Source organism: Apaloderma vittatum, unplaced genomic scaffold, assembly GCF_000703405.1.
Source record: "Apaloderma vittatum isolate BGI_N311 unplaced genomic scaffold, ASM70340v1 scaffold6390, whole genome shotgun sequence".
Lineage (NCBI taxonomy): Eukaryota > Metazoa > Chordata > Aves > Trogoniformes > Trogonidae > Apaloderma > Apaloderma vittatum.
Genome location: NW_009694956.1, coordinates 3,168 through 15,497, shown reverse-complemented (window position 1 = coordinate 15,497; position 12,330 = coordinate 3,168). Strand labels below are relative to the sequence as shown.

General features: G+C 39.8%; 1 protein-coding gene across 1 annotated transcript; it reads right to left on the bottom strand.

The window, feature by feature from the left end:
• Positions 1-4,094: 4,094 nt before the first annotated feature.
• LOC104269371 (follicle-stimulating hormone receptor) lies at positions 4,095-11,029 on the bottom strand. Its single transcript, XM_009869343.1, has 2 exons — positions 10,851-11,029; positions 4,095-5,798 (listed from the first exon to the last, which is right to left on the bottom strand). Exon 2 carries the CDS (start codon positions 5,573-5,575, stop codon positions 4,571-4,573), a length of 1,005 nt encoding a protein of 334 aa, XP_009867645.1. The 5' UTR covers positions 5,576-5,798; positions 10,851-11,029; the 3' UTR covers positions 4,095-4,570.
• Positions 11,030-12,330: the final 1,301 nt, after the last annotated feature.

The following is a 12,330-nucleotide window of genomic DNA, read 5'->3' as shown; positions in this document are numbered from 1 at the left end:
TAAATACAGCACGTTCCCATCTGTGCACCGCTCTCACTGTGACCTTACTAAATTTTCCCGTTCTTTTCTGGTGTGAGTACAACTTGGTGCAGGTGTCCAGGTATGGATATCAAAGATCCAGGTAACACATGGCAAACAAAGTCTATATGAGACAGAAAAAAGAAAATACAGTATTTTAGCTACAAGTTTAGGTGAAGCATTCATCCGATGTGTTGGACCTGGAAACATATTTTTGTCTCATCCAGCCTAATTTCTCTTGGAAAACCAAGGCTTTACAAAAGATTTTAAATAGACTTGGGTGGGGTGTGGGGGGTGGGGAGTGGGAAAAGAGTCCTCTGCAGTTTCTTAATGCTTGAAATCCATTCCTGAGTACTTTTGTTCCCTAATTAAAGGTAACCTACTGGTTTGAGAACAACTGTTAATGAACAGTTTAATTATCCAGATGACAACTATAAAATCCTACTCCTGTGCTTGAATATTTTAAAGTAACAAGGCCCAGATTTTCAAATATGTGCTTGTTACTAAGTACTTAGACTAAAAACTCCCTCTGAAGAAGAGTGTGTACATGCAATTCACATTTGCATACACAATGGGAGATTACACATGACCCTATTAAAGATGCAAATCTCTGAGGAGGTTTGCGTGTGCTTACTTGACCATTTGAACCAGACTCACCTTTCTTTTCTTTTCTTTCATTCAGGGAGGGGAAGGGATGGTTTAAATTATTCCTCGAGGATAAATCATTTTGCATTATTAACTCTTCCGAACAACAAAGTTGCATAAATTAAATGTAAGATTATCTACTGTGTCCTCTGTGGAATGATTAGGAGGGAATCTACAGGAAAGAAATGTGGTCAAATGATTTGAAGCCTTACTAAATGGGATGCAAAGCCTCATCTTGCATCCTTAACAAGCTCAGATGTAGACCTGCCTTCTAATGAGCAAAGCCTGCTTGGCATATCTATCTGTACAACCCCAGAGCAATGTTGTAAGGAAAATAGCTCATGGTTCATTTTCTCTACTGAGTCAGGTTTTTGCTTTTATTGATATTTTTGACTGTTTGCTCCTATTACCTTCATCTGTGGTAACAATTTTTGAAATTCAGCCTTTAGCCCACCAAACTGAAGTGGTCCTATTTCTCACTTCCCGTCACAACTCTGAGGTGTTTCCTGTAAGTCTGAGCTAGGTTTTGACTTGGTTTCCTTGTTACCTGTGGCCTGTCTCTCCTACAGTCATGTTCATATGCAGACATATGCTTACTTGCCTGAACAGAAGACTCAACAAAACAGAGCTCCAAGCCCTGGCTATGAAAAAAAGATTTATATCATATTTTGTAAGAAGTGAAAATTAATATATTTGTTAAGACAAATACAAGCCAGTGCCACTAAGTTATCTGCTTAAGAGATTTCTAACGTACCTTTTGGTGCTTTGTTAACTCTCCATGAGGCTACAGGAGGTTTTTCTTTCAGAGTCTCTCATCAGCTAAGTTTCATCTGTAGGTCACAGTGACCCGACTGTGGAGGCTGTGCTGCATAAATGGAGCTCTTCAGATAAGCAGTAACATTTATTGCATACTTCATCAGCATATCTCTGGCTGTACACTTGTTCTCAAGGCACTTCGCTTTGATATTGGTTTTATTAAAATAGATTTCAGAAAAGAGAATGTAAAATAGTTTAAAGATAACACACACAAACATGTTGTTCCGTGCTGAGAAAATCCACACCAGACACTAGCAGGTTCTTTTTTTTTTTTTACGTTGCAAGCATAAATAAAATGTATCTTCCTTTTTTTTCTTTATTATACTGCTTTCTTCAAAGGAAAAACACTGCTTTAAAAAATTGCTATAAACAGACCAACGTCCTACATAGGTAAAGATACAGATCCCACAGTTTGGAAGATGCTTGAAATTAAAATCGAAATAAGGAATTTTTTTGCCTTGGCAACCGCACAGTCAGCCTCTCAGCTTTGGAGCTGCTGCCACAGCCTGGGCTGCCACTGGACCTCCTGCACAACACTTGTACGTGGGATGACATGAGCCTTAAACACTTCTGTGCTGTCCTTCTGCTAGGGACAAGGCATAGTGTCCCGTTATCCAGGCTCTACTTGCTCTTGAAGTATCATCCCTTGTCTCCTCTGGAGGAAGAGCCACAAGCTGATTGGCTTCATCCCTTGGGCCCTTGTGTGACTCTGGCTAGAACACACAACCATGTGAGGTCTAGTTAAAGACGTCCCTGCTCTCTGCAAGGGGGTTGGATCTGATAACCTTTAAAGGTCTCTTCCAACCCCAAACATATTATGACGGTCTCTTTTCAAGAGTATTTATTTGTAAAGCATATTTGAGTTGGTCCTGATTCTGCAAACGTCTGGGCAATGGTTTTGCATGAGGTAGATGAGCAATATCAAGCTCATATGACTGACATAGCTATGAGAGGATTTACAAGATGGTCTTCCAGACTATGCCCGTGGAACACAGGTGCCAGGTTTCATCCTGTTACTGTTGCAAATGGTCAGGGCCCACACAAAAAAGTGTGACCTGCTACAAGAATTTGCCCTATTTATCAAAAAAAAAAAAAGGGCTAGTATTTGTGAAAGAACACCCCTAATTCTTGGCCCAAGAATAGATTCAGGAGCCTTTTTTTTTTAATTGTCACTGGTATATTTGTTATTTTGGAACATCATCAATCAAATGTTCCATTGGGGTGGGTTTTAGTGGCTGCACACCAGTATGCCATATATGACATAAAGCATTCATGAAGAAATGATTTCTCTGAGTAGTCAGAAGAGCTTCCCAGAGACAAACTTTCTTTCTTGTTTCACTCTTTCATTCTTCCTTCTCTTGGATCTTGGAGGGAGTGTTACTTGTGTTGAGTAATGAAATCCTCCCCCCCCCCCCCCAACCTTGCTATCTTTGATCTCCCCTGTTTTATGCACTAGGGAACTGATACTTCCTTCCCTGGCTAGGACTGAATGAATAATCATCTCCTGTAGTTATTCGCATCAGGTTCAGATGCTGAAATGTGAAGCTGATGACAGGGGAAATTATGGATAGAAGCATCAAGAGCTGCTCTGAAATTTTAGGAGTTGTAGGCAGGAAATATTCAAAACACATCACATTTAACCATGAAGACTCCAAGGGTTTACAATATAATGGGGTAAACCCATGAATTGTTTGTGGGGTGGGAATGAAGCTCTGACTCCCATTCTTGTGTTTTCTTTATGCCCACACACCCACACAGACACACAATCCACATAAGAAAAGCCTACCCAACCCTAAATCTGCTCTGATTTGGAATTATTAACCCTCAAAATGTTTGATAATCAAATCATGTTAAAAGTCTACATATTCACTGAGATGTTATTAAAACCATTTTAAAATCAGAAATCTCTATTAAGAGTGTTCTTTTTTTTCTTTTTTGTTATATGCAGTATGTGGTTTCTTTCAGGTTTTTCAGTCTGAACCGTCATCTCATAATGTGCATATGAAAAATTTGGGTTTTTTAGACAGGAAAGGAACTTTAAGGATTTCATGAAAACTTCTGTTTGGATTTTCAAAAGCCATATCTGGATTTGTCATCCTTTACATAGCCCAGGCAGTGTAATGCACTAATACTGCTGTATGACAAACCTGCGTCAGGTATCATGTTTGAGCAGCCTTAGCCCAGGCAGTGTAATGCACTAATACTGCTATATGACAAACCTGCATCAGGTATCATGTTTGAGCAGCCCGTTAGCCCATCTTGCCACAACCAATGGGCCCAGATACATAAAAGTGATTTCAACCCAACTTTGTGAGACCAACTAGAGAAAACATCCCTCTTTCTATGAAGGATTTCTCCTGCGCTTGTTCTTTTGTCACCTTGATAACAAACCCCAAACCAAACTCCTTGATCCAAACTCAGATGAAATCTCATTCTCTGAGCCTACCAATCTAGATTGACACAAATTGTGCTCAAAGTGACACTTCTTAAGGCAGGTCCATGCGGTGTGGAACAGCAAACATCAGCATAGCTGGAGATGCCTCCTGCCTCTCTGCTGTGGTCAACAGAAATGGAAACAACACAAGATGTTTTCACTCCTAGTAAGTCTGCTCTGAAGGAGGGCTTTAAGCTGTCCTTCTGTCTCCTGTAACCCCCAGAGATGTGATTAATGAGAAGAGCTAATTACCTGTCATCGTGGCATGCTTCACGGGCAAAAAATTAATTCTACATCTTTTTTTTCTTTCAACTGTACGTAACCACTATTTAATTCTCAATAAACATCTAACATCTTCCTAGAATGAAGAGAATCTCTGCCTGTATGGCAGGAGATACCAGTTTATAATCTCATTTATTTCTTGAGACAATTTTGCCAGAACACTGTCACATACTGAAGTTTTGTTCTTTGTTCTTCAAGAACTGATGAAGATGATGTGTCATCTCTGATGGCTGTTCATTGAACAAAAATAGCAAAGTGGAAATATTTTTTTTTCCTCTTAAAAAATAAGTTTACACGCTATGATGAAGTCATTATTCAAATTCACAGTTGAAAGTGATTATCACACTGCCTCAGACACAAATTCATGCAAACATTTCAGTTCAAGTGATTCAGAGGAACCAATGAATAAATAGTGCCATCACTGTTTTTTGATGCAGGAGGGCAATGTCCGTTTCTCGTGTGGAAATTATGAGCAGATGAGGAGGTTTCTGTTCTGTAAATCTGGGCTTGCATTTCACAGCAACCAAACTTGCTCAACAGAATGAAGAAATCCCTGCGGAAAGTCTTTGTGAAAATGGCATAGAGGAAAGGGTTGGCACAGGAGTTGATGGGGTAAAACAAGACCAGAAGAATCTTGGATTTGGACACTGTTATGAGAGGAACCTTGAGTGAGGCTGATATTGCAAAGAAAGATATTGGTGCCATGCAGAGGAAGTCCGTGAAGATCAGTATGGCCATGCGCTTGGCAATCTTGGTGTCACTGTTTGAAGAGACGACATTAGGGTTTCTCACAGTGAAGTAGATGCAGATGTAGCAGACACATATAATCACAAATGCAAGTACATTCAACACTAAAAGAAATATAACATAAGCCTGAGAAAACGGTGTTTCTATATCCATAGGCAAACAGATGCTGACCTTCATGTAGCTGCTGACTCCAAATATGGGAAGAAGTGCCACTGTGAAAGCAAACAGCCAGCCAAAAATCATTATAATCACAGCATGACGAAGTCGAACCTTGCGGTCTAGTTGCATGGCGTAGGTGATGGTGTGCCACCTTTCCAGAGTTATCACAGTCAGTGTGTAGACTGAGAGTTCACTTGCAAACACTGTAAAAAACCCTGCAGCATTGCATCCTGCCCCAGTTTGCCAGTCTATGGCATAGTTGTAATACTGGCTTTTGGTCTGGATATCTACAGATGCAATGAACAGCAGATAGATACCTATGCAGAGGTCTGCAAATGCAAGATTGCACATTAAAAAGCGTGGTACGGTGAGTTTGTATTGACTGCTTATTAAAATAATGAGGACAACAATGTTCCCAGTGACAGCTAAAATGCTGATAAACCATATCAGGACTCTCAGAATGTTGTATCCCATGATATCTTCACATGGATTGAAAGCATCAGGTTTAGGTGAGCAAGCTACATTAACTACTTCATTGCATAAACCATAGTCAAATTCATTCTCTGCTGGGTCAAATCCTATGCCGTAGTTGGAAATATAATCTTCAGCCGCAGATCGTGTATGTATCTTATCACCAGGCTGCTCATCAAGATCTTGCTTGGCCTGAGATATGCTACATATCGGATGCAAGTCAGTGCTGAAATTGTAAAAAGAGTAGAGTTGGAAACTAAGAAACACAGCATGAAGCATCCAACAAACATGAAATCATCCATTTTCCATTAACAGCTTGGGTTTTTTGGGTTAGCTGATTATATAGACTACCCTGGATCTTGAAATTAGTAGTCTGGCTGGCCCCTATTCATAAACTATTACATGAAAGTGTAAATTATTTGGAAACATTATAAAATGTAAGGGAAAGGAATGCCTAATGTTTGCCTTACTAACACTCACAATGCATTTATCCACCTGGATAATGCATTCTGTAAGAAGCCTCCCTTATTTCAAATGAATTTCTCACATAAGTTGTCATTGATACGCTGATTTCTGCATGTGGGAAGTATATGATGATGAATTCTGATGTAAGACTGAACTTTGAAGAATGATTCAGTTTAGTTGTGCCCATAAGGAGCTGTATAATCACAATAATGCTACTATCCCTTAGTATTACACTCAAATTCCCGTCTTCTAAAATTTTTGACAGTTGGTATGCCATATTCAATCTCGTATTCAAACTCGTAACATTGGGGCACAGAACAACTCCAGTTTGTGCCATTCATTTTAAGTATCTCGTATCATATTAGTAATTGTCCAGTAACACAGATAAGTGACATAGATAAGATAATGCAGGCTTCCACGTAATCTCTAGAAGACAGCTGCCAACACAGATGCAAACTGGTAGTACATTTTTTTCAAAGAAAATGGATTAAAACCCAAGTGAAGTGAAGCAAAGCCAAGCCACACAGAACCAACCCAACCCAAAATTTCTGTGGAAACAGCAGACACTTTTGTTTCTATTAGAAAGTATTTTTTTAAATATTCTGAGAATTTTCAGTAGCAAAGTTAAATAAAGGAAAATAATTTCAAGAAAAAGTATCTTTGAGGGTAAAACTAGTATTTCCCGGTAGTTTTGTGTTTGGCTTTATTTCCTACAGTATTAATTCTATGCCCTTCTCCATGCCTAGACCAACTGAATAAACAAATGTCTTGGCTGAGATGACAGAAAGATGATCAGCTCCATCAGGCTAAGAAGTATCAGGGTGTATCAATGGGAAATAAATAGTCAGACTTTAACAACTGCTTCTCCTAGGTCATCTTTGAAGTTTACTGTCCCAGAAACTTGCATTCATAGCTTTGCATAAAATGGATCCAGAAGACCTAATCTTAATTAGGGAATAAAACAGCTCACCATATGTTGGAAAACCAATACAATTCATCTCTGCCTACTTCTATCTACAGCCGAGATGGCAGTTTAGGTATATAACTTCTAGGACAGGACCTCAGCTTATCTTCCACCCTGACTTGCAGTACAGTTGAGAGAAGAGCTTTCTAAGCAAGTTAGGTTGAAATTTTTAGACAATTGGTGGCAGGCTAAAAGGGAGAATTCTTTGTAACCTAATTTTACCCTTTGACTTTGTGCACTCACTGCATGTTCTAAAAATTGAGTTTAAAAGGTCTGCAAGGAAGGAAAACTAATGAGGGCCCAGCAGCAGAAGGTGAGGGACATTTCCTATGAGGTTCTGAGCATCCTCTACTATTATCAATATTTTTTATCTTTCCTGTCAACTGAGGCAGAAAACTGATTTTCCGTGAGGTCAAATATGCACTATGAAGGTCACAATAGCAATAACAAGGCATTACATTTTGCTCCCCTGTGTTCTGCTCGCATAAGGATGAGTGAGGGGTCCGGTGTATTGATCAATATATCAACAGTTCTCTAGCTGAAAGCGAATACATGCTTCCAAGGAACAATAATGGGAGAGAAAGTCCCTCAATTCTGAGAGCAGCAGGCACTTGAGGGCACTGAAATCTACTGCAATTGGTGATTCTTTATAAATGAACCAAGGGAAAAGTTTTTATCTAATTTCTTAGCTATGAGTTAAAAATAAACCTTTTCTCAAGTTACAGAGGCACTGCCTGTAGCTGCATCTATCCCTTGGTACGATTTCTATGTCAAGCCAATTAAAGATTTCTGATTATTGCAATTTATTAAATACTGAATTATTTTATGGCCAGCAGTACCAAATAAAACTCGGGTCTCATGGAATTAGCTGCTCTGTTTTCTGCCAGAATGAGAGCTGGTCACCTGTACCATGAACAGATAAGATAGGTGGCTGCAAAATCCCAAGGAAAAGAAAAGCCATCCTCTCCTCTGGTACTGACTGCTTAGCCATTCTTTGCCCTTTGGGCTGTGCAGTGCATTCAGAGCAACAAGTCAAAATATTTTTTTGGCAAGGAACGGGTCTTTGCTTCCTTCTGAAATGATAGGTGTCATAACACAGTTCATTTATTCACTCCCTCTGTAACCTTCTGTTACTGTTCAACATCGCTCAGGTCAAGTAAAACCTTTGAAAAAATAGACTAGAGAAAGGACAACTTAAAGAATAACATGAAAATTGGAAGAGTGCTCTGACAAAAATAAACAAAAATTACCACCTTTGTACAAGTAGTTATTTTACGTGTTTCGTCTGGATCCAGTGACAGCAGGCTCTTGCGTGCTGAAAAACATACTCAGTAAAATAAATAGTCCTGATCTAGGTTCTGTATTAAGCCCTATCTCAAACCAATCACGCTCACAGAAAAGTGACACCAAGTGAATTGTGAGCAACTGATATTACATTCTCAAGAGACGAGGCCCAAACATGACTCCTGATGTTGCCACATTTTTTGAAGAAGTAGGATTTCATGTGACAGCTCCTCCAAAGAATAATGATCAAGTGTAAGGACAGAGTCATATCAATGTCATTCTTTTAGGCAGAAGGTGAACTTTATGTCAAAGAAAGCCAAATGCTTGCTGAAGTTCATAATGGTCTATGTGAAGTCGAGGTTTTAACATCCAGTTTCTGCCATATCTGCGCTTCAGGGATATTATTTCCCAGTCACAGAAAAACGTGAGGAGAGTTCAACACACTGTACTAGGCCTGGCCTAAGAAAGCAGTTTAACTTCTGTTAGGTCAGCATCATGGTACTCGAGTGCGATAAATCTACAGATCAATATTTATCAAATAATCCTTTTTGGAATGGGGAAAAAACCCCAACCAAAAAAACCACACCGGAATTACCTGTGTTTTAATTTGTGTCTCAGTCTGGTGAAGCTGTGGTTGATGAAACATCCTCCAAAATTTAGAAAGCACTGCTGCTGTAACAGGTTTAAGCTTTCTGTTGTCACAACAGTGCCAGTTCAGTACTGCGGAATGGTCTGGGAGAGGGGATTGAGCATGATCCATTATGGCAACTTACTTTATCTAAGGTTCTCAGGTGCTGCAAAAGCCTCAAAGAGGGGAAATCTAACATAAATGGGGCATCCAAAAGGGGCCACACATCCGTGACTTAATCCCTTCCCAGATTTCTCACATGAACACCAACTGTCACGGTGAAATGCAGTTCTAGAAGTGATGAGGCATCATTTTTATTCTCCCTGGACTAACTGGAAGTGTTCTGAGACCCAAATGGTCTCAGGAGAACAACCATCTGCTGTGAAGGTGTGTGGCAAGTTGAGTCACATCACAGTTCTAAGCACCACAAGTGAGGCCCGCTGAACTGAACCCAGCACAGCTCTCGTCAAAGAAATAATACACGTTGTGTCCTCGAGCACTGCAAACTATTAGTAACACTTAAACAACCTGGGAAGTCTTCAGGGCACGTGCAGGTTGTGCCAGCTGTCAAGCAAACGGCTTTGATATGAAAGCAGGTGTAGCTACTGTACGTGTGACTAATCTCTGCTGAAATGTGTGGTAATACCCCCGGTATTTAAACTGAGCTAAAATGCATTAGCTTTCTCTCTTTAAGCTGGAGAGAGGATATCAGTGTCCCACCAATTTCATTACAAAATACATGACTGTATGAAAGAAATTACCATTTTTAATTATGTTTTAAAGCGGTTGACAGGGAGGGTCGATCTAAATAATTGGTTCTAATAATTTTGAATTTATGCTTAATATTTTGTAAAAGATACATCTTGTAACTATCACAGATGTACATACTCAACTTCGTTCTGTTGACCAGGGTGATACTGTTCACATGCACATTCATTCAAGTAATCATCATAAAGAAGAGCATCTCCAGGTTGCACACTATTTCTTACCATAGCATCACACCTGATGCTACAGGGGACTGTGTAGTTATGCCTCCAGAAGTAGCTCCACAATTTTTTTCTACCATGGCAAATCCCAAGTCTTTGAGGACATCCAGTAAAGGAAGAACTTCAAACACTAACAGGAGTTTCTGTAGGTACCGGTTCCTCAGGTTTCCCAGTGGCACAAATTCAGGATGTTCATTAACTAGCTAACATGTACATTTAAAGTTTGTCTGATCAGCTGAAAATACTAAATGAGAATCACTGATACCAGAAGCGTCACTGCAACTTGCTAGTAGAAAAGTAAAACGAACGTGGAAAATTGCTTTGGGAGTCTAAAAAGACATCTTACCCTCCCATTCCCCTCTGTTGATTTGGGTAAAAGGGGTCTGCTCTAGCTTAACCGTTTCAGAACTTACATCAAAAAACATAGTGTATGTAGACTCGACAGATAATATATCTGTGGCGTTTGCTTGGACAGTGTTTCAACATCAGTGTGGCTTTCTGAGAGGAGAGTTTAAGATCAGTCAGCGGTCCTGTTACCTTCCTGAATTGAAGGCAAATTATTGAGCAGCTTGTCTGCAAACACAGCTTTCCTTCCAGCTACCTCCTGAAAAGCTGTGAAACTTTTCCTGTTGAATGTCTTCAGTGTGGCTCCAGGCTGATCCAGGATGGCAGGTCCCAGAGGAAGATGTACAGGGAGGGACTAGAGCCACAGATGAGGAAAGCGCTGATCCTAACACTGCTATCAAAAATTTATTACTTCCCTGTAATGGAGAGTCTGTGCACTCGACAGCATGCATAAACCTCTATGTATTGCATATATATTTATTTATTTCTATCCACTGACTTACCTGCACCGAGGAGACTTTTTCTATCCAGATTATGAGGAAGTGTATTTACTTTACTGTCAACTGCCGAGGAGCACCAAGAAGAAAAACAAATGAAACCACTTACTTTTGTCTTTTCCAGTTTGTAAATGCACAGCAATGGCTAGGATAGGTGAAGTTTGCCTCAATCAAAGATCTAAACTTGCTTAAATCAGGAAGCTTTTTTAAATTATATGTAAACCTTGCTCTTAGCTTCTTAATGAGTTCTAATCCATGACTTGGCAGGAAACTGATCCTTGTCCTTGAGATATCCCTTTAAGAAAACATATGAGAATTTCATTAAAAAGCAAATTTACTTCTGTTTGACAGTGGATATGTGTTTTAGACTATCCTACTCATTCTCAGAGTAATGACTGGAAAGGCACCAGCTGGAAATCTTCACTGAAAAGAGGATCCAGGGATAAATTAGGTGTTCTTCCAGGAAACCCGAACTAATATCCTTTGCAAACAACAGTTAAGTGATGTTAGTCTGGTCTGAAAAAAATGAAAAAATCCCATAACTCTCTGAGCAAGAATTAGTATGAACATAAACTGTTGGTGCCATATGATACTAGGTTAAGTAAATACCCAGCAAGTGCAACAATCATCCCAGAATACTGTTACAGGATAAAAAAAGGCTGATGAAATCACAACAGAAATTTGCTACTTGAACATCACATCATGGTGAGGCTGCTGTTGAAAAGGCAATAAGTTCATGTAGGGGTACAGACATGAGGAGAGGTTTTGTACTCATTAGGAAGAAAAAGGCATTAAAGAGAGACAGGGGTGACATGGTTCAAACTGTGAGGAACAAAAATAACAAAATATTTCCAGAGGTTTAAAAAACCAAAGAAAGCATAGACTGAAGTGTAGAAAGGGGAAAGATTACAGGAGGTTAGGAGAGATGTATTTGTGTAGAAGGCAATTACTGTGTGGGACAGGCTATCAGAGGCAGTAATGGAAGCAAAAGCTACAAATATATTAAAGAGAGCATTAGCAGGGCTTTTAAACAGACACACATTGTACAAAAACTGAATCTTGACTTGTGCCATGCAGATGGGGAAAGGGAGGAAGGACCGAGGGTGCTCCATCTCCAGGCAAGGAGATACTCGGGAACCCATCCCCATAGCTCCAGGGTGTAACAGCTGGGGCAAAGTGTCCCCATATTTTCTCTCACTAGGTATAAACCGTGTCCCTCAGACTGAGGGACAGCAGGAGAGCACACTCATTTCTCTTAAGAGCAACATTAAAAATGAACTGCAGAAAATCACCCTGTCCTCCCTTAGCCCCTGTACTCTTATAGTCTGAGACTGATCTAGGATGCAGTGTTTGCTGAGGCTGCTCTGCTCTTTATTCTCTGACAAAAGAAAGGAATTTTCCCTGATCAAGGAATTGGAATGACAATATCTGTAATTTTCTTCAAGGTCCCTCCAAGGTACAGTTTTCAATTCATTGGTCAGTACAATGTCAGGGCGTGTTATTTGATCTCTATTATCCAACATGCACAAATTGTTTTTATTATTGTATTAATGCAGTAGAGTGGTGCCATGTGAGCAGGAAAACAGGCT